Raw genomic sequence first — 23,300 nt, 5'->3', positions numbered from 1 at the left:
TTTGAGTGCTAGGTAGGCACCGTTTATCACCTGGAAAATGTCATTCCTACAGTGAAGCCCGGTGGTGGCAGCATCATGCTGTGGGGGTGTTTTTCAGCGGCAGGAACTGGGAGACTAGTCAGGATAGAGAGAAAACCTGCTCAGCACAGGACCTCTGACTCGGGACATGGTTCGCCTTCCAACAGGACAACGACCCGAGGCACAGCCAAAATAATGAAAGGGAGGCTTCAGGACAAGTCTGAGAATGTTCCTGAGTGGCCCAGACAAATGTTCACATGAACAGCATTTGTGTCAAAGGAGTCGACTTTTGGAAAGGTCTCAAAGGATTTTAAAAAAGCAGACCTAAACAAATATATGAGTGAAGTTTAAGACAAATTGTTGTTTATAACTGGAAAGAAACATGTGTTGTAATATTGGGAAAAAGCTATTTTTTGTTTCCCTAATTCCCTAATGTTTAAAAAAAATGCATATATTTTGTGAGATCTACTTCTTGTTGTGACGTGCCGAGATCATGGCCATAGGCATAGATTTATGTTTTCCAATGGGTGCCCAGTCAGAAAGAAAAAAAGAAAGACCCCAGACAGTCAATCTCACAAACTCATGTTTACGAGTGGGGTGCTCTCCTTGTAGAGCTAAACAAGCAGAGATGTACAGGTTAAATCTATTGAATCATTTTGTATTTAGGGCAGATTTGCCTGGGTGCCCAAAGATTTGGGTGGGTGCCTGAGCCCCGCAGCACTCGAAGCTTTTGGGTCCGACAGTTTCCTGCTCCAGCACGTCCCCTAGCAGTGGCACCTTCCCCTCAGGCAGAACCACAGCTCTGCTGCATGGGGCTTTCTCATGTTCACCACTTTTCTCAAGACAAGTTTGACCTTCTGCTGGAAATTGGAAATCTTCAACAGACAAATACAGCCACGTGTCGCGCAAAGGTCACGGAATGATTGGAAAATTCTGTTTAAAATAAAACCATGCAGCAGACCTCAACAGTTCTCATGACGCTACAGTTGTTCTGCGAGTCTTTGAAGCTGACTGCATATTGCTGCTGCACGGCACCCACTGCTCCCATGAATCGTATCTTTTATCGCAGCCTTAAAGGATGTGTCAAATGCAGCGCTATATTTGTGATGCGCTGTCCAGGGTTTACATGTACTTCATAAATCCTGTTGAAATCGAAGAGTAAGACAGTGACGAAAACATCTCACTGCCAGAGTTCCACTTTAAATGAAGCTGAGTGAAAAGCCTGTGAAGTCAATAGGAGACAGTGTTTTTGCCCGGAGCGGAGTGATATTGAATTCCACTCTGCGAGAGCCGCCCAGAGCCAGGCAGCTGAGTAATGATGAAGAAAGTTCACATTCACTGAAGATGTGGTGGATGCGGCGGAGTCTGGTACAAGTCACACACAAACACGTCTCTGTGCTGCTATGCTGTGTTAAAAAGAAGCACGTGTGGATCGAAAACAGCGGGATCGCTACAGTGTGGATCAAAGAGAGTCCTCGAGAAGAAAAACAGCCCCCAAACATGTCATCCCACCCCCATGGAGGAATATAGGTCTGAGCTTATCTCTGGGTTTATGTCACACCAACTTTGGGTGTTTGTCCAAATCTTTTGTCTCATCTGACCAGAGCTAAATCTCAAATGAAATGTTTCATTTTTGAGGAAACTCTTAACACTTCTTGTGTTTGGACGAGAACAGGATCTTCCATCGGGACAGAGTCCTTCATTTTGACCGTCATTCACCTCATCAGCATAAGAAACGATGAGACAGTGGTTTAGACCCCATATCACCTGGAAAATCGACAAACTATGGAAGAAAGAATGAACACATGTCGCTGAAGCCCTTCTTTTTCTTGACCTGACTTTTTAGTACGCCCCGAAGGTCAATAAATGGGTATTATACAATATTGGCCGATATTGGCCAATAAAAGGGCAGATTTCTCCAGAAAGTGATGGAGAGTTCTCTTTTGCGCATTGGGAAGAGCTCAGTCAGAGCTTTCAAATAAGCACATCCTCCCTAGGCTTCAGGAAGTGGAAAACATTAGGAAAATCAAGTTTCTACACCTTTGTACTGTTGCTGAGTTTTGTGTATAATTCACTGATTTTTGTCTTTCAAACGAGCTCCCTCTGAAGAACCTACTAAACCTGAATATGCAGCGCCCCCTGCTGTCACAGTTCAACACTGACACGTTTAGAAGCTTCATACACAGGATTATATAGACCAGACATTTTTTTGAATATTGTTTTTTCCGAACGACCTCAGAAAAAATCACATCTGTCGACCTCTATTAGATATATTCCTATAGTTCTATGATTGAAGCCTTTACAATAATACATTTTTAGCTAGAGGCTATTTGAGAGACAAAATCTCAGCCTATATATCGGCTAGCGGCCAGTGCCATCATATCAGTATTGGACCCAAACATCCAGATCAATCGGGTCCTACTTTTTAGCCCCACCTGGACTTTGTCTATCCATTCTTTGTTGTTTTACATGACACTGTGTCTCCCTTTAATTGCAGCACCCAAAATACTGTCTGTGACTGGATCTCAGTCTAAACTCAAATCTATCTTAAAGCTACTATACAGAGTTTAAAAATGTTAAAACTAAGTATGTTCCTTCCCCTACATGTTCCAGCCATGTCCTAATGTGTAGAATGAGCCCAGACCTGTTCACCACAACTGCTTCTAAAATCCTGCACTGTCACTCAAAAAGGTGTTACTTCGGGTCCGAATTGCCGCCATGCGTGAGCTTAATATAGAACAGTTATAAGTATGACCTGGGGTGGCAGTAGTGAGTATAAAAATGACTCACTTGCATCATCTCTCTTTAACGTTAGAACGTTAGAACGTAAGAACGCTGAGTACTGCTTTTGGGTTCAACAGTCTGTTCCGGAAACACTGGCTAAAACTGTCCATTCTGAAATTGCCCAATAGTTGTTTAAAAATATCATGATCTCCACCCTTAAATGAACAGGCCACTGTTTTTCCACACTGTGATATGTTCTTACCTGAGCTTAGATGAGTTTAAACGTACCTGTCTGGTCTTTGTGCCCGTGGAAGAGCGTGGTAGCTTCTAACTTCACCCCCGTTTGGAGCTATAGGAATACATTGGGAGAGGCCAAATGCTAACAACATCTTTGGTCGTTTTACTTGACTGAGGGCACACACAAAGACCAGACAGGTACACTTCAACTCATCTAAGCTCTGGTGAGAACATATCTCAGTATGGAAAATTAGTGGCCTGTTCCTTTAAAGAATAGGAGGAACCAACCAGCAGGTGGTTTGTTGCTAAAGCCAGCAGAAATTTGGAGAAGACATGATTCTAATTTGTCTGGTTCAGGGGACAAAATATGTTGTGATTGCCCCACACTATAACACCAGGCTGTGCAGGTCCGTTGACTGAATGACAGAAAAAAAGGAATATATATTTACACTTAAAGGTGTCTGTATCTGACCTTGTAGTGACCCAGTGGCCGTATGAGTGGTCCCCTTTACTTTCCATCATGGTGGTCTCTACAACGCTCCAGGATCAATTGTTTGGAAGGTTTTCTGGGGAATATTTGAAAACCTTCCAAATTCCAATTGATCCTGGAGTGTCCTAGACATTACTGTCCACTGCATGAATGTCCCAAAATCACTTTTGTATCAGGTTTCTCTGGGATAGGTCTGGATGCAGAGAGGGCGAAAAAACTAAAGTTGGCCGAGGCTTGGATTAGCCGCCCAAACCATGCCAGCAGCTGAGGACAATTGATTACAAGATAAGATACGATAGGACTTTATTGATCTCACAATGGAGAAATTCACTTGTTACTTTACAACAGTCAGGGGGTTGCAATACAAATGGTCATATGGTCACATTTATATAGCACCTTTCTACTGCAGGCACCCCTACCACTAAAAACTACAACTACAACAGGCCAGCACATATGTAGCTTACCAGAGGATGGAGTCAATGTAAAGCTGTCTCATGCAGCGCTTTGTGACCGAGTCTGTGACAGGCGCTATACAAATAAAGTCCTTCATACCTTCTTTTAGAGGATAACATTAAATCACTATTTATCATACTGGGTCAGGCTGTACAGTCGTACTATCTCTGTCATAGCCTTGACTGTGGTGCTCAAACTCTCAGCCACTGAATGTTTTGCTTGTATCAGTATGACGCTCTGAGAGGGTATTTATCCCTTTTCTGTGGAAGCATAGACAGACTTGAATGGTAGGACTAGCGCAATGTCTCGAATTCATGTGTCCGGGTCCCGCACTGATGGTAAATAAACTTCTCCTGTATAAGACATCCAGACTGCTGCCTATTCTTCATCTATCCTCTCGAACACCTACTATCTGCACAACTGTCGCCCCAAAATAGCTGCACACATACAAAAAGGTGAGACCCTCAGCCAGAAAGAGACAGATCACACCAGTATAAATAAAGGACAATGTGCACAGTTTCCTCAAATGACCTCTTCCTGCACAGTAAACCAGACGCTGTACTTCCTGTCGCCGATCGTTTACATTCACCATTAGCAAGACTCACACAAATATAGAAACATCTCAGGACTTGCTAAAGGACAGAGTTACTGATGGACAGTCACTGCAACGTATTACAAACCTCACGTTCGCTGTGAATCCTCCAAAGAGAACGGCAGTGTTCGTCAGATAGGAGCTTTTATCTTGTGAGCTAAAGGCTAGTGTTAAAAAATGATAATATATCATATAAACAACTAAATATAATTTAAACTACTAACAGGATGATTGTTTTTTGCGCAGGCTCGTTCAAAACTTTGCGCTAGTTTTAAGTTAGCCATGTTAGCCTCAAGACAAAAACATCCACCGTTATGAATACGGAGGTTTCCTCCAGTGATGTCGTTACATCTCACGCAATATTTTTTAACCTGCTCCAGCCACATCTGAACTTTCACTTTCACTCTGTCCTTTACCAAATCTTGAGCTATCGCTTCATTTCTGTGGGACCTGAGCACATATTATAAACTAAGGTCCAAATATGCTGACAACATTCAAAGGCATGTGCGTGGTGTGGGTCAGTTTCTGCCAGAGCAATATATGTTTCTTTAGCGATTTCTTTCAAAAACAGTATCTCCTATAGAGCTGTATTGGCAACTGCTCCAACTGAGATGATGACATCATTAAAGGATAGGACATGCCATAGGTTACGTTTACGTTCTAGTCTCAGATGATGTCATGTCATAAAGAAAATTGATAAATGTTAAAATCGATCATTATTTGTTGGTGATTTTGATTCACAAACCTGCTGTATGAACATGCAAATGTTTTTGAATATTGTCACTACTTTTGGATCCCTTCATGAGAAATTAATTGGACCCTTGTTTATACATGCCGCCAGAGGAATCTTTAAACATTGTGACAACTTTTGTTTCATGTGGATTGTCCCAGTGATAACAGAGATATTGGAGATATTTGAAACTCTGAAACGGTGTGACGTCATGTGAACACTGGTAACAGTTCAGCTTTTGAGCAGATTAAAGGAAACACTGACAATAGAATAAATTCCCTCTTAGCGGTAGTATTAGTTGTTGTAGAAGTGCTTTAACTGTTTTGCACTAAAGTTACGCTTCATTCATTCCTAAAGAACATCTGGTTTTCTCCCAGACGCTGGTCTTGCCATGTTCATGGAGCACTGTTCTGACCTCAGTGTTCTGACCTCAGTGTTTGCTGAATGTCTCTTGTGGCTCAGCGGTTAGTGCTCAATCAAAAACATGTACAATAGGTGAATCCTCCTTCCAGGTAAGTAAGTGCTTTATTTGTCATTGTACAAGCGTACAACGAAATTGTGTTCAGGTGTTAGTCCTGAGTCACTGCGACTGAGCCGTGTCGCCACTGTGGACCAACCTTACCTGCATGTTTTTGGAGGTCGGGGACACCATAGCACCCGGAGGAAACCTGGCTGCCTTCAGTCTCCTCTGATCCTCTGAAATGTTGTATCGCCTCCTGGGTTTTTTCCTGTTTCAGAGCGTGGTGTCCTGCACTGGTCTGCTCCTCCACCTCCTCTTCTTCCTGCAGCTCCCTCCACTACACAACAGTCTTTGATCAAATTCTCCTCTTTTGTCCCTTTACCCCCCCTGTAGCTCCTCTTGTGATGCCTCCATTGTGCTGCAGGTGTGGGGGCTCTTGGAGCCCCTTCAGTGTTTCAGAAGAAACTAAAAGGTGACTGACCATGAGCCTGGCTCCACATCAGGAGATGGGTCCCCAGGTGCGGTCCTGCAGTCGCCCTCTGCTTCAGTAATACAGTTCTAGTATAATGAGCACTTTAACCTTAAACAGTCCAATAAAGCCTTTAGGATACAAGAACAGCAGGATGCACTGAAGTACCACCCTCTCGATGATGAAATGATGCCTTGCAGCGCTGGTGCAGAGGCCTGGACTTCACTGAGGCGAGATGATGACTCCAGGCACTTAATCAATACTCAGACCCACCGAGCACTACCAATGTGAGCACAGGACATCTCCCTCTCAGCACATTCTGTCCCTGGAAACGGCACCTATAATGGCCCATATCCCCCTGCAGAGAGCCGGGACCATCATACAGGCTACGAGCGCCTCACACGACAGCGGTTCAAGTAAAGGAAAAGGAAAGACATCTTTTTGACAAATATCTTTTATTTTTTTATGACAAAGGCAAAACATTTCCCGCATGCCATCGCCCCGGGCGCGTTCACGACAAACTGAAATAAATACATCTGTGTTGGAAACCCTCGGGGTCCACTCTGCACACCAAGTGTCAGTGCAGACACAAACATTTAGCAGTCTGAGCCTGTTGTACCACAAACTATTCAAATGTAGTGTTCCCACATTTATAAGCTGTGACCTTTGGCTCAAAATCCACTGAGAGTAAATCCTGCACTTCTGGGCCCCGGTTGTTCCAGCGCCTGTCAGTCACAGACAATGGGCTTTGGCTAAAGGTTTTCTTAAGCACATCGAAATCCAGAGCTGCTTTGATTTATTGCCGTCCGCTGCTGCAAATCGATGGTTGTCATTTAGAAGTGCATAAAGTTGATAATAGTCATGAGCCAAAGTTCACCCATTACAGACCCTTTAAGCACAAATCAATCACCGCTTCACATCAAAGGTTATTGTTGTTCATGCAGAGCGGCTCATCAGTCATAATGGGCCGGGCCCGGACCCATCGCTCACTCACGTCATCACAGACTTTGGCCCACTCTCCACTTCCCCAGCGAACAGTGGGCCGATCGATACGGGACATTTCCCTGACGACATTATGGCTCCTGTGTGTGTGCATCGGGGCAGTGCTCTGAAGCAGAAAATGTCCTTTTACAAATGGAGTAAAGTTCAGAGGAGTATTCCCGCTGGGCTAAGTTTAAGCGCCATCGTATTTTTCAGCGTGCGTGAAGAGAAAAACTGTTCATGACAACAATGGGTCTGTGTGAGCTCAGAGGGAAGACCTCCAGTCCTGGGAAGCACTCACGGTCACAGAGAGGCACGGGTCAGCTAGGGGTAAGATAGGACAATGAAAAGACCTTTCAGCTTTCTGATTGGCTTCAGAACTAAACCAATAATGTACATCTGTGAAATATTTTGTGAGACACCTGAGACTGGATAATGTCCCCAGACTAAGACTGTTGTGAATAAATCATTACAGAGGTTTTGCTTCATGTGGATAGGCCCAATAATTACAGATATTAACCACACACCAAACATCTGCAAATTCAATAGAGTTGAGCTCAATATGAACAGCTTTAAATGTCATGACGTCACATAAACACTTTGTAACCATAAATGAGAGGAAGGCATATTCATTCTGAGAAGCCTTTTGAATAACTCGATGAGGATCCAAATGTGGATTTCTTTGGAGTATGACGATACTTGCTCCTTTATTTCTTTACATGCATTAAAGTATCACATGTGACCTTAAATAGGAACAAACAGAACAAATCGATGCAGTATTTGTAGTTCAAGGAGCTAAACTCATCTCCCATCACTGAAGTCAAAGCCTCCGCTTTTTGGAATCGTGTTTACAGGCTGATAAATAATTCATATGAAATGGACCGTTTGTCACAGTGGAACCAATATCGCAGACGCCCTGGTACACTGGAAATTAATGCCATTGACCCAATCTAGACCCAGACACACTATGTGAATGAGGATGGTGTTTTTGTAGTAACCTATTGATAGGTTTCTTGTGACGTCCAACAGCTCACTAAAGACTTAATCCGCAGGAAGGGACTGCTGTGGAGACTTGATCTGTCACTATAAACTTGGAGCGGGGTTTCGTTCTGTTGGGATTTCTGTTTTGGATTTCTATTTTGGATGACCTTGTCCAATGGTGTTCTACATGACTGGCCTCAGTGGGAGTGGCGGAAGGGGTTGTTTTACTTTGAAAGCCAGGTGAAACAGGCCCAGAAAGGTACGGCATGATCACCTTTACCTCTTTAGTCTGTTCTAAGTCTGTACCTCTCATCGAAGTCAGCTGTCGACTGAAACAACGACACATTTGTATTCTCTCCTGCCGACATGATGTCTGCTTGTCCATTTGTTTTGACTTGGACGGTCACATGGCCTCACAGCGTTGGGAAGTTTCTGTATTTCCTGCTCTCTGGTCCAGTTGCAGGTGCAGTTTTCAGACGGACCAGCTTCTTTGGGCCTGATCAGAACTTGATTTAGCAGTTACAAAAGTGTTGTGGACCACTTGAGAACTTTTGTCTACGCGGGAAACTCCCGTGCGACTGACTCAGTGGCATGTGTTAGTTTTAGCATACACTTCTCAAAGGTTTAGCTCAGTCAGGAAATTGCTGGACTGCCACACACATAACCTGGGCCTGATGCAGCTCCACAGTCAATGGACTTTATCCTAGATTAAGGGGAGACACTGCAGGCAACTATTATAATTGTTTTCATTTTTAACATGTAAGCTTTAAAATGAAAAGAACCCTCGTCTTGACAGTAGCATGTTTTATTATTGATTCAATGTTTCTCCATAGATTTGCTTCGAAATTGTCATTTCTAGGGTCATTTGCTCAGAATGAATTTTTCTCACATGCAGCAATATATGCACATAAGTCCACTCTTGCACTTAATATTCTGAAGGGATTTTTCAGAGATATTTCTTTTCTTTTTGTAATTCCTGATTTACTGAGTTTTGAACTCCAAAAAACAAGACAATATTAGATTGTTTTGCCCCTGATTTTTCCACCAATAAATTCTTTAATGACTTATTCTCAAACTAAATGAGATATCCATAATGCCCTCTGAAAGAATCTTCAATTCAATACTTTATTAGATCTCCAAGGGGCAACCAGCATGTGTGTGTAACTGATATATTAAAAAAAAATTAAAGCCATTAATTTACACCCGGCTTTGGGTATTTTTAGGCATAAAATGAGTTGTTGTTGCAATAAATGTTATCCTCATAATCCACAGCACTATTTCCCAACCCGGGGTACGGGGATCCCTGGAGGTACTTGGAATTATTTCATATTAAAAAAGAAAGTGAAATTGAGTTGAATTTCCAAAGTAATCTTTTTAAATACTGAATAATCTTAGTTTAGTTGGTCACTTTATAATAATATTGGTCGGATCCTGCAGGTGCACTCGGACTGTAAATGAACAACACGAGGGGTACAAGAGACAAAAAAGGTTGGGAACCACTGCTCTAAAGCAAAAGATATGAATTTGAAAATGTATATCTCTGTACATTTAAATAGTGTCTGGATAGACCCAAGTTTTAATGTATTATTTTATTTTGTTTGTACAATGGGGCATTCGGTCAATTGCCCATAGAATTCCTATTGGATTTCGGCCCAATACTTTTTCCTCCACTGTCTATTAGTTACTGAGAGTTGTAACGTGTGTGTGAGAATATTTCTCCGGTCTTTCTAACGGGCGTCTCCTAGAAAGGAAATGACCACATGGATTAAAGTAGCCTTCAGGACACATGAATGTAAAATCTGTCAATATTTGTGACTGAATGCTCGAGACATGAGATGATGTCGGACTTCAGGAAAAAGCGAAACGTCATATAATAAGCATCGTATGGGGTAAGTTTTGGCTTTTTTTTAAACTCAGTTATGGAAACTAAGGATGTCAAGGAAAAAAAAAGGAAAAAATCCACATTGGCCGTCTTAATCGATATTTTTTTTTCTCCCAATGAGTCATCGCACCATTGAATGGCGAGCATACAAAGAGATGTTTTTGCGCTGAATTCGTTTTTGCTATGGCCGCGGTCCTCATGTTGGATCACTTTGGACCCCTGGATACAGAGAGTCACAATGCGTACTTCTATCAACATCCCTGAAAACTATGGACCGACATGTTCAGTCGATGGCTTCATGTTCCTTTGGCCGGCCTCTTCTCACACGCGTCGCTCTCGTACCCCTCCATGTCCTGCAGACTGGACGCATCAGTGTCCTCCCCTCTGCTGCTCACACTGCCCCTATAGGCTATGCCACCCAGGAACGGGTACAAGTTCTCGGTGAAGAGATCCCGGATGTTGTAATACGGGAGTTCTGGGTCCTTTCTCTCCGGCCTCTCGATGCACTGCCCCTCCATGGCTTTGTTCCTCTGATAGTACTTTGAGAACTTGTTGAAGATGATTGTTATCGGTAAGGCCACGACCAGCAGGCCGCAAATGATGCACAAAGTGGCGACTATTTTCCCGGGCAGAGTCACGGGGCAGGTGTCTCCGTATCCTACTGTGGTCATGGTGATGGTCGCCCACCACCAGCCCGACGGGATGGTCCCCAGATCCGTGTCCTGATCGTCTTTCTCCGCAAAGTAAATCATGGCGGAGAAGATGGAGATCCCCACGGAGAGGAAGAGCAGGAGCAAGCCGACCTCGTGGTAGCTGTGGCGCATGGTGGCGCCCAGTGCCCGCAGGCCGATGGAATGCCGCGCCAGCTTGAGGATCCGCAACACGCGCATCAGCCGGAGAACCTGGACCACTTTCCCCACGTTCTGCAGGTCTTCGCTCTCCTCGCCGTCTTGGTCGGCCGTCTCCAGGGCCAACGTGACGTAGAAGGGCAGAATGGAAGCCACGTCGATAATGTTCAGGGGGTGGCTGAGGAATTTACAGCGCGACGGGGCCACGATGAAGCGCACGATGAATTCGGTGGAGAAGCAAATGATGCAGATCACCTCCAGGACGGCCAAGACGGGGTCCTCGATGAGCTTGTCGTTGGCGTCGTGGCGCTGGAATTCGGGCATGCTGTGGACGCACATGGCCACGATGGACGTCAGCACCACGCTCAGGGAGGCCACGGCGATGATTTTGGAGCCGCGGGAGTGGGCGGGGTCTTCCAGCCGGAGCCACACGTAGCTGCGGACCTCGCTGCACCACTTCCCCTTGAACTTGGCCAGGTCCTTGTCCAGCGCCGACAGCTCCTCCATGGACGAGTCGAAGCTGGGCTGGCCCTGGTCATCGCTGCGGACGTCCCAGTCACGGTCCTCGATGTACTCCTTCCTCTCGTGGTACCTGCGCAGAGGACACAAAGTAGTACAAGTGCGACACTCACCAGACACAGTACTTTTCTAACTTCCAAACAGAAAATCTCCCAATGGCAAAGCCCCCAATCCGCCATATGAACTTTTGTCTCAAAGTGCTTTCTACGGACCAACGTTACACCCATGTTTCTGGAAATGACCACCAATGATGAGAAGATAACTGGACCTCAGTTCATGAGCTGAAAGAGAAAGCATTGGACTTTGTGCCAGTGTTAGTTTCATCTGGATAGGCCCAGAAATGACAGAGACATTAGCCATGAACCAAGATGGAAAATCTGCAAACGTTGGGTTACTCTTTCCACTGTGAGTACATTATAGTGCCATTAGAGTGTCAATCGATTCTCACTCATTTGAGATTTGATTTATCACGATTAATTGCAGTTCATTTAAATATTAATCAATAGTTGGCCAGCGGAAATGCTTCTACCCCTGCACCATGTGTGCTCTAGAATTTAGAGAATTCTAGAGCACACAGAATAACTGAGGGCAGCTTTAAAGGAATTGGCCACCGTTTTCCCATACTGAGATATGTTCGTGCCAGAGCTTAGACAAAATGATACGCAACTGTCTGGTCGTTGTGCGTGTGCTCAGTCACGCAAATGTTGTTAGCATATAGCCTCTCCCAGCATAGGTATAGCTCCAAACTCAGGTGAAGTTAGTTGCTACCAAGCTCTTTCCCTATTTATATATGGTTTCTTCTTCATCCATCAGGTCGACTCCAACCCCTGGTGACCAAATCGACTAGGCATCTCCATCTTGTCCTGTCTCTTGCCGTAACAAGACAGTTCTTCAGAGTCATTCCCAGTTTTTCCAGCACATCGTCCAGCCATCTCGTTTTAGGTCTTCCTCTGCCTCTCTTTCCCTCCATGGACCCTTGCATGATGGCTTTCTCCAAACTATCGTCTGCTTTGATCACATGTCTGTTCTTCTGTATCATGTTCATCAGAGATATTTTTACTTGGATTTATTTCAGGACTGTTTGGACTAACCTGACCATGACTGATTTTGAGACATTTTTATCTTAAATATGGTTACATGAGCCTTTACATGATCCAAGTCTAGTTACACAAAATGAAACACAACATTTTCTAAGGGGTACTATATTGTGAGGCGTAATAACACCTGGAGTACTTCGGTGCCGCGCAGTAATATCGTTGAAGTACTCCAGGTGTTATTACGCTTCACAATATAGTGCCCCTTTTTATCCACTTAGAAAATTGACATGTTTAATTTTGTGTAACTAGACTTGGATCATGTAAAAACACACATAACTGTATTTAATGTCACTCCGGTTTGGAACTACACCTATGCTGGGAGAGGCTAAATGCTAACAACATTTGTGTGACTGAGGGTATGCACAAAGACCAGACAGTTACGCATCAACTCGTCTAATCTCAGGTAAGAACATATCTCAGTATTTAAAAACGGTGGCCTGTTCCTTTAAGCATTTGGGCACAATTTATGAACAGACTTTGCTAAAACTGGAATCTCCCACATGCTTCAGGTACATTTACACCCAACAGCACGAGGCCTTCAACTGCTGACTAACTGGTTCTTTTGGTTCGTGAGCCGAAACTGCTGAGAGCGACATACAGCCGAGCGTCTGCTGCTTTATGGAAAGTCGTTTGGTGAAAGGTTTTGCCAAGAGACTCATTCCAGGGCGTACACACGATCATTAGCTAATTAATGTGCCGCCTCACGCCCAGAAACATCATCTGTCCGTCTGCCGCGTCCACCACAGACTGAAGGCTCTCTCAAGTCATGACATCAGCTTCGGCTCCTGGGACCAGCTGAAGGGCCGGTTTCAGGAAGCGGGACATGACACCGGAGCGAGTGACGTCGAAACATCGGGGATTCATTTGAGGCGTGATTCATACGGTAGTGGCTTTGGGTGAATCACATGATCCTGATGATACTACCCTTTTGAACGACACTTCAAGGTGAACGATCTGAACCTGTTTTGCCCAGAGCTCCCCTGAACGAACACAAGAATGAAAGTCAAAGCTAAATGCACTGATAATGATTTGTCAGACAGCTACAGCCTCTTTTTATGAGTGGTGGCACAAGATTTGAGTCAAACATGTTTTTCAAAGCATAAATATCAGTCCCATTGTCATTTTAGATGATTTGAATTAAAAAAAAGTGCCTTTCATCGATCGCGTCTGAGATATTGTGAGTTTTCTGGCAACAGTTACTTTAAAAGAGCAATATTTTGGACAACTCTTTAGAAATGAACGGACTCCAAAGATTCATCTTCCAGGAAAGAGCTGTAAATCCCATCACTAATAAACCTTCACCAAACCAAGAAAAAAGAAAAAAAAAGGACACACACTAATAAACAGCTTATTTTAAACTAAGGCTGTCAATAGATGAATTTTTTTAAATTGTGATTAATCGCACTTGTGAAATGCGATTGATCGCGATTAAACGCAGTATTTTTCTTTCTCATAATTACATTCATTTTTAATACTTGTCCCACATAAAACACTTACATTTAAAGCACGTGATTACTGATTGCACTTTTCATTGACCACATCCACAGTTTCATATTTACGCGAAAAGCCCAACAGCTGATAACCGGGATCTTCAGCCATTTCTGAAGATCCCGGGATTGATAAATCACTTTTTAGAGACATTTTCTTTTGTGCTGAAACTCTTGGACAGAACTTGCAAACTTTTAGGTTAATGAAGTAGAATATAAGGAAGTAGGATAATTAAATTAATTGCGATTAATTTAATTAATTGCGATTAATTTAATCGCGTTTATTTAATTAATCACGATTATTTTTTTTTTGCGATTAATGTTGACAGCCCTATTTTAAAACTAAACAAGATCCAAAATCCCCTTGTAACTTTCCCTCTTTGTAACTAATGTGTAAATAAAACCATACATTTAAACCTGGCTCAATCCATTCAGATTTCGTCACCAAATATTGGGAATTTAGGGCATTTTTAGGCATAAAACACTTGAAATGACAAAAAACTCATTAACTTTTTACAAAAAACATGTGCAACTTAATATGTTTTACACCTTCACACTTTGGTATTTTTGATGAACTTATTCAGTAAAATTTGTCATCATTTTTCAATCACTTTAGGCCTTGATTTTGGCACAATTCATTTCATGACTTGTGAAGCTTTTTAATGCCCCACAGAAAGCCTGACTTGAGTGTTTATTTGGGGAGATGATTCTAAAGTGCTTGGGTAAATATTTAAACTAACTTCTTTCACTGACTAAACAGGGCATGTCAGGTTTATTTCCTTCATCCAGGACCAGCTCGTTGGCCGTGTTCATGACTCGTAGGTTATTTGTGGTAGTTAGTGTTTATACAGTGACTTACTCTGCTGTCGGCCCAGACTCCAGCAGCTCTGGGCTCTGTCCTCGCTCACATTCAACTACTTTCTTTTACTACTGTTGATTCATGGATATTCAGTCGCCGTGAGTATGAACATTGGAGTATGAACCGATAAATGCACATCTCGGGACGCGCGGTGCATTATGGGTATGGCTATTCACAGATAGCAAAAAGCAATGAAGCGAACTGTAATTTGGAAAGTTGATGATTGGTGATTTTTTTCTGCAGTTGCCGTGGATTTCCTGTTACAACCAGGACTGTGTTGTAACAGGAAAAAACATAATAATACAGAACGGTAAAGAAGAAGAAAGAGAGATGCTTCGTTGGGGACAATCACATATTCCTGACCCTTGAAGGCGACTGATGCAAAGATATAATAAAGGCTACAACGAAGTCCAGGGTCTGACACTGTGGCCTCACGTCTCCGACATCGCAGAATTTAAACACTGAAGAGAAATCACTCTCCAGCAGCTTTATAATGAAACATAAATCTAAGGAGTGAGCAAGGAACTATGTATTATTCACTACAAATCATGGCATTTTAATGTGAAAAACAAAGAACTTAAAACTTGTTAAAATAAAAAGTCAATAGGTGGACAGGAAAGAAAATCTTAATTGTGGGTAGACTAAGAGCCTTCTGAAGTAGATCCACCTCGGGCTGATCCCAAGACTTAACCTCTTAACCGAGTGCCTTTTCTCTGGGTTGGCTTTACCCAAATCTAAAAGCTTCTCAACTGGAGCTCACAGCCTGCAGGCCTCGAAAGAAAGCTGTCTGTTACTTTTTTGTTGTCATTTTTTTGTTGATTTTGTTTTTTTTATCACTTTTTTGTTGTGTTATTGTTGCTTTTCTGACACTTTTCTGTTGTTCTTTTGTTGCTGCTTTGTTGTGTTTTTGTCACTCTTTTGTGTTCTTTATTATTATTTTTGTCATGTTTTCGTCACGTTTTTTCGTCACTCTTCTGTTGCACTTTTCTCACTTCCTTGTTTTGTAGCTGTTGCTTTTCCGCCATTTTTTCAATAACTTTTTTTCATCCTCATTTTCATAGTTATCTTTTGGCTTTTTTTAAAGAAACATGTAGATTTGGGTAAAGCCGAACTGTAGAAAATGTCCTTGGTTCAGGTGGAGGTTAAGAGGTTAAAGGGCTTGATCTCGTGTTTCTAAACGCAGACTATGGTGTGACTTTTTGCGTTTAGTAGAAGTGCACTGTGAGATCTTAAAGGAACAGGCCACCGTTTTTACATACTGAGATACCCGTCTAAGCTAAGGTAAGAACATATCTCAGTATTTAAAAACGGTGGCCTGTTCCTTTAAGAGGGGCTGGAAGTGGGCAGGACAGACTCCCATATGGCCAATGGCGATGTTATGTAGAACAAGCTTTTTCCTCCAACCAGACTCTGCGGGGGGGGGGGGTTTGCGAGGGGCGTTGGGGGAGTGGGGATGAACACGTGCGTTTGATGGGTCGCGTTAACGCAATTAGGGCTGAGTGCAGACTGCCACCACAGCGGGACCGGCTCTTTCTCTCAGGACACGGACAGTGTTTAACTCAAGTACTTAGAGTACTTAACTCCAGTTTGACCTGTGAGAGCCCATTATGCTAAAGGAAGAACATGAGGCAGAAAAACGAGGAAAAGAATGTGAGGCTGCCATAGGAGAGCGCTGGGCTGTCCTTGCACCAGTCGCAGATCTGGTCCGAAGTCTTTAAAACAACGCCTGTAAGCCTTATGGCACTAAGAAAACCAGGAGATGAGCACATTTGAGTTTGGTACTGGATAAGTTCAGTCTGAGTTTGGGCGACTCCAATAACCCTGGCTCCCATCGACCGTCATAAGATACTGTCCACACAAACACAAAGTCAATAGTGTTGTACTCACTTCACTACAGCCTCTCCTCTTTGTTTGTGTGCACGGCTAATAACAAAGAATCTGCACTCTGTGACTTACGACTTTAATATGTTGAGTGCGCTGAGATTTGCAGCCCTATGCTGAAATAACGACAGCGTTTTCCTTCCTCGGGGCAGTTCATCGAAATTTAATCAATCTCTGTTTTGGTCGATCTCAGCAATCGTCATGAGTTTATAATTGACAGGTTTACAGAAACAGAACCTACTTCTGGACTTTGGATGAGACGATGGGAGATTTTTTTAGTTATTATCTGAAATCCAGACAAATGAAAGCACACCGCAAGCAGTTTCCTCAGTTAAGAAGGTTCATATAATATGAAGCAAACTGACGATTTGAAAGATTCATCTCATCCTCAGATTACACTCTGCTGTGTGTGCGAGTGGCTCCAGTATGTTTGGGGCTGTAAAGGCTGTAAAAAGATAGAGCAGTACCAGTTGCTGCAGCAGGGGCTGAGGTGCAGCTCGTGGATGCCCCAGTACTCGATCTCTTGGCTGAAGGAGAAGACGCACAGCTCCTCCAGCGTGTGGATCTGGCCTGTGTGGTAGAAGTTGAGCACGGAGAGGAAGACGCGCGGGTTTCGGTCGAAGTAGTACTCCTGCTCCAGCGGGCTGTAGTCATCGCACAGCTCCAGGATGGTGGCCTCGCTCCGGCACAGCAGCAGGCGGCCCAGGCGGGTGTGGGGGAAGCGCAGCAGCGTGTGGGGGTCCACGCAGTGACGCACCCCACCCACGTTCAGACGCACCTGGTCCTTGGCCCCGCGGCGAGGGAGGATCTGCCCATACCCCATGGTCCTGCAGGCGGGGCACAGGGAGGGCTGGGTTTAGTGTCACACACACATGTGATCAACAACAGCACTGAGCGACGCTGCAGGTCAACAAGAAAGTTACTTTAGACACGTCAATGTGAAACTTTCCCTGAGGATCACTGACAGAGCAGTGCAGCCACAGATTACTTGAAAAAGTAATCTAACAGATTTCTGATTACTTCTTTATAACAGTTACTTTACTGATTACTGATCACGTAAGTACGAAAGTAACTAAGTTAGAGTACAAGTTACTTTTGTAGTTACATAAATCAGCTGCTGACATCCCGCCTCACAATACAAATGAACCCTTATTTTCACTCACTTTATTGAAGTGCATTTTAAAGTGATAGTCTGGAAGTCTAAATGTATTACAACTTTTATAAACTGTGCAACATGGACCATCTGGCCTTGCATGTCGATGGAAAGTAGGTATATCCTTCCTGGACCTCAGTCTATCAGTCTTGTATCCTCCCACGTTGACCAATGAGATGAGCTTTTCCTGTGAACCAGCCTGTCAGGACCAATCAGGTGGAAGGGGGAGGAGCTTGATCATTTACTTTTGAAAATTCTGTTCCTCCTCATTTTGCAAAGAAAGGCTTTCTGATTAAAGGGGGAGGAATTTGATTGTTTACGTTTAGATATCACTCTATCTCTCCTCACTTTGCAAACTTACAGACTATCACTTTAACAGCAACTTTAACAAAGCATCACAGTTTCCTCCCCTTCTCTCCTCTGTTGGTGTCTATGTTTATGTGGTGAGGCGTCTGAAAATGTGTCACAGACAAAGAAAAAAGAAGTCTATATTTATTTATTAAAGGAAAATGACAAAATAGCAACTCACTGAAAAGTAACTTTAATCTGATTACTGGTCTGGGAAAAGTAATGTGCTAGATTACTCAGAGTCAGATTAAAGTCAGATTAAAGTCAATGTGCCTTACATATTTATGTCACTGGACATAAGTATGAGATAAAATGTATTGCATGTTTTCCGTCACACAAACTCTGAATAATGGATGGAGCCATATGTAAATGTGCAGGTTTATTTGGTCACATATTGGTTACAAAGGCATTTTCAGAGGGGATTTTGGATCTACCTTTGTTTTAAAATAAGCTGTTTTTAGTGAAATAAGCAGTTAAAAGGAAACTCAATTTGTGGAATTTAAACTCAATAAATCAAGCTAGGAATTAGATATTAAACCTTCAGACTATTGTTCAGTCCAAGACGTCACGTTTGGAGCTGTAGAATCTTCTTATGAGGCGATTCTGTTGAACCAATGTGAGAAAAATGTATTGAGAAAATGGCCTTGACAATGTCCCAAAGGAATCTGTGAGAAACATTGAATCAGTGCAATCAGTAAATGTAATTGCGAAGTCTAGATCTTCTTGTTTCCAGGTGAGAGTTTATCTGTTAAGAGAACAAATTGCCAAGTGTGTCTCCTGTGAAGTCCCTGAGAAAAAAAAGTATTTGGTGGAGTCAGTGCATGGTCAAGAACACACGTGTGATTCATACACTCATTTATCCTGTACATTAATGGTCGGGCTCATTATGACAGAGGAAGCCTGCAGGTGGCGCCACAGATGATGGTTTGAATAGTGACCTCCCGGGCTCAGCACAGTGACATTTGCGCTGACAGAGTGACACATTGTTATGGGGTTTCTGCATAAACTCTAGAACATGACCTTTTGTTGTTTCCTCGGGCGAAATCCACTGGAAACTTGGAAAAGTGAACTCCAAGTGTTCTGCTGTTGGTTTGCAGCAGTGCAAGTGCAATAGTCTCATCATGTTTACAATCTGCTAACCGTAACTTCCTTCATAACAGTCTTTTCTTAAAGGTTAGAGCTGCTGAAGGGGTTTCAAATGTGCACTCACTCTTCACTTTTTCTACCCTTGGAATTAAATGGTTTAATCGGCCTGTGAGCATGGGTGATTTTAGTATTGGGGTAAGTGTAATTATGCATGTACAGTGTAAGACAATAGCTGGCTGTAAATCGAGAGGGAATTTCAGCAAAACAAGAAAGGAGGGGGAGGAGCTTATTTTAATTTGCTCAGAAGACCAGGAAGTGAAACTGCTGGGTATTACTTTCCGTGATAAAGTAGTAGTGATAAAGAGGTGCTGGAGATGATGAATCTGCTCTTTAAATGGTTCAGTAAAAAGGTTGCTGTAATATTGTTATTAAAACATTCAGGACCGTTATCGTACAGACAACACATGAAATCATTGTACAGTGTTGTGAAAAAGTATTTGCCCCCTTCCATATTGCTTACATTTGTTTATATTTACCACACTTCAATGTTTCTGTTCATCACGCCAATTTTTATATCACACATGGACATTATCAGTGAATACAAAATGCAGTTTCCAAATGATTATCACATTTATTAAGGGAAAGAAAAATGTGGTCCTGTGTGAAAAAGCATGTGCCCCCTCTGTGATTAATTATTGATTATCTGTGAATAACCAGATTTTTGGAAAAGCTGAGCTCAGTTTTTTTGGCCACTCCAAAACCTGATTACCTCCAAGTTTGCTGAATCAAGAAAATATCACATTTAGGACGGTCCGACAAAACCAATAACGCCACGAAATGAGTCCAAGAGTGAAACAGCGACTCATCCAGGAGGTCACAAAAGGACCCAGAACATCTGAAGTTTCACTGGGCTCAGTCAAAGTCTATAACTAGAAGAGACACTGAGAAAAACTGGCATCCACGGAGAGTTTCTGAGGTGAAAACCATCCATCCATCCATTTTCTTCCGCTTTATCCGGGGCCGGGTCGCGGGGGCAGCAGTCTCAGCAGAGATGCCCAAACTTCCCGATCCACACACACTTCCTCCAGCTGTTCTGGGGGGACCCCGAGGCCACACCAGGCCAGCTCGGAGACATAGTCCCACCACCGTGTCCTGGGTCTTCCACGAGGCCTTGTCCCACTAGGACATGCCTGGAACACCTCCCGTGGGAGGCGACCAGGAGGCATCCGACGTGGAGGAGCAGCGACTCTACTCCGAGCTCCTCCCGGGTAGCTGAGCTCCTCACCCGATCTCGGAGGGTGCGCCCAGCCACCCTGCGAAGGAAACTCATTTCGGCCGCTTGTATTCGCGATCTTGTCCTTTCGGTCATTACCCAAATCTCATGACCATAGGTGAGGGTGGGAACGTAAATCGATCGGTAAATCGAGAGCTTTGCCCTCCGACTCAGCTCCCTCTTCACCACGACAGACCGATACAGCGACCGCATCACTGCTGACGCCGCACCGATCCGTCTGTCGATCTCACGCTCCATCCGTCCCTCACTCGTGAACAAGACCCCGAGATACTTGAACTCCTCCACTTGAGGTAAGGACTCCCCACCGACCTGGAGAGGGGAAACCACCGCTGACAAATACAAAAGCAGCTCGTCTCATGTGCCAAAAAACATCTGGATGATTCCCAAGACTTGATCTTGAAGAAATGATCTGTGGACTCACAAGACCAAAGACGGACTTCTGTCATGTCTGTGACTCGTTACAAACAACGCAGAGTTTGATCAAAAGAACGCCATGTCAAAAGTCAGACATGTGTCAGTGTCAGTGTGACGGTCTGGGGCTTCCCTGCTTCAGGACCTGGACAACCTGCTGTCATTGATGGAATACAGAATTCTACATGAACTCCTGGAGGACAAACGCTCGGCCATCAGTTCAAGCTCTCAAGTTCAAGCGTTCTTTGGCCATGCAGCAGGACAAGGATCCCAAACACACCAACAAATCCACTTCTGAACGGCAAATTCAAGTTTTGAAGTGGCCAGGTCAAAGTCCAGACTTCAATTCATTTGAGATGCTGCGTTGTGACCTCAAAAGGGCAGTTCATGCACAAAAACCCTCCAATATGACTGAGTTCAACTAATTCTGCAAAGAACCGTGGGCTAAAATCCCTCTTCAGCGATGTGACAAACTCATCACCAGCTATCACAAACACTTTAGTTATTGCTGTAAAGGGCGACACAACCGGTTATTGAGTTCAGGGGGCATTTACTTTCTTCTTACTTCCACCGTTTTTCCACTCTGAGATATGTTCTTACCTGGGCATAGACGAGTTGATGCGTACCTGTCTGGTCTTTGTGCGTGTGCTCAGTCACGCAAAACAACCAAAGATGTCCCAATGTATTCCTATAGCTCCAAACCACGCTCTTCCACAGGCACACACAAAGACCAGACAGGTATGTACCAACTCGTCTACGATCAGGTAAGAATGTTTCTCAGTATGGAACAACTGTGCGCTCTCAGTCACGCAAAAAGACCAAAGATGTTCTTAGCATTTGGCCTCTCCCAATGTATTCCTATAGCTCCAAATGGGGTGAAGTTGGAAGCGACCAAGCTCTTCCACGGGCACGTGCAAAGGCCAGACAGGTACGTATCAACTCGTCTAAGCTCAGGCAAGAACATATCTCAGTATGGAAAAACGGTGGCCTGTTCCTTTAAGTGTGGTAAATTTAAACAAATGTAAGAAATATGGAAGGGGGCAAATACTTTTTCACGGCACTGTACAAATTCGGATTCAGATACATTTTTGGCTACGTCTAAGTGTTTCGAACCAAGTTTACATCCAGTTTAACTGTACTTACTTTTACGGGACAGTTATTTAGTGGGACGGTCCCACAGAAAGCAACAGTGCACTTTCATGTTGGGACATCTGAAAGTGACAAAAGCTTTTCTCCTCATGTCTTATCTTAAGAAATCTGACAGGAATTATTTTTTTATGGCACAATCTGTTTCCACTCCATGATCTGTTTTGTCTCTCCGGTATGAGCCACACCAAAGTTGTGTCTGTGTCCAAGTGTATTAGCCTGACGCTGTTTGCAGAGCGCATTAGCGATCCCTCTGAAGGGAACGGAGAAAATCAATAGGAGTGCTCACAGGAAACGAGGAGACGGAGCCTGAGTGAGTGAGTGAGGAGAGAGAGCAATGTCACTCCAGCACAGCGCCAAACCTGCACTCACATTTCCACAAACACGGCGAGCTGGAACCCAAAACCATCACCAACACGTGCGCGTAAAACTGACACTTAATATCCCACTACTCCACTATCACCCAATTCCGAAGAAGTGAAACCGACGCCAAGTTCGAAGTAAGTTTCAAAAGTACCTGATTTCGTGGTTGTATTTCCATTCAAAATAACTTTAAGGAAGCATGTCCGTGGGGGAGATGGGCGCCGAGTGTCCGCCCAGTCCAGATCTGCGCACTTCCTCACCGGGACGGGACGGAGGAGAGAGTCGGGAGGGGAGCGCGGACTTTGTTCCCTTTTACAGCGAGCACTAGGCGAGAGGGAGGGGCGAGAGGAGGGAGAACGAGAGAGAGAGGGAGGGATGGAGATGGGAGAGAAAGAGAGAGACAGAGAGAGAGAGAAGGAAGGGAGGAAGGAGGGGGAGAGGAGAGAAGAGAGAGAGAGAAAGGGGAAGGGAGGAAGGAGGGGTGAGAGGGAGATGGTATAGAGAGGGAGAAGGAGGGAGGGGCAAAAGGAGACACTGAGAGAGAGACGGAGGGAGGGGGAAGAGGGGCAAGAGGAGAGAGAGAGAGAAAGGGGAAGAGAGGAAGGAAGGAGGGGTGAGAGGAGGGGAAAGAGAGGAAAGAGGGGAAAGAGTGAGGGAGAGTGTGGTAACAAGAGAGGGGGAGACAAGAGTGAGATAGTCCAACTTGGTAAAGGAGAGAGAGAGATGAGGGAGGGTGAGAAGGGAGAGAAAACAGAGAATAATATAGGGGAGAAGAGGGGGTGGGGTTAAGG

The 23,300-nt window shown here is 44.0% G+C and overlaps 1 protein-coding gene across 1 annotated transcript; it reads right to left on the bottom strand.

The window, feature by feature from the left end:
• Window positions 1–10,217: 10,217 nt before the first annotated feature.
• Window positions 10,218–22,798, bottom strand: kcns3b (potassium voltage-gated channel, delayed-rectifier, subfamily S, member 3b). Its single transcript, XM_079571673.1, has 3 exons — window positions 22,664–22,798; window positions 17,176–17,535; window positions 10,218–11,457 (listed from the first exon to the last, which is right to left on the bottom strand). Exons 2-3 carry the CDS (start codon window positions 17,529–17,531, stop codon window positions 10,314–10,316), a joined length of 1,500 nt encoding a protein of 499 aa, XP_079427799.1. The 5' UTR covers window positions 17,532–17,535; window positions 22,664–22,798; the 3' UTR covers window positions 10,218–10,313.
• Window positions 22,799–23,300: the final 502 nt, after the last annotated feature.

This window comes from Gobius niger (genome assembly GCF_951799975.1).
Source record: "Gobius niger genome assembly, chromosome: 15".
Lineage (NCBI taxonomy): Eukaryota > Metazoa > Chordata > Actinopteri > Gobiiformes > Gobiidae > Gobius > Gobius niger.
Note: the sequence above shows the minus strand (reverse complement) of the source record. Positions and strands in the feature narration are given on the sequence as shown.

Bases quoted from the DNA above. Each gene is read 5' to 3' on its own strand.
- kcns3b (XM_079571673.1), bottom strand. From the start codon at position 17,531: ATGGGGTATGGGCAGATCCTCCCTCGCCGCGGGGCCAAGGACCAGGTG. The intron at 11,458-17,175 runs GTACTGCTCTAT...TCCTCTGCGCAG, and splicing joins AGCCCCTGCTGCAGCAACTG to GTACCACGAGAGGAAGGAGT.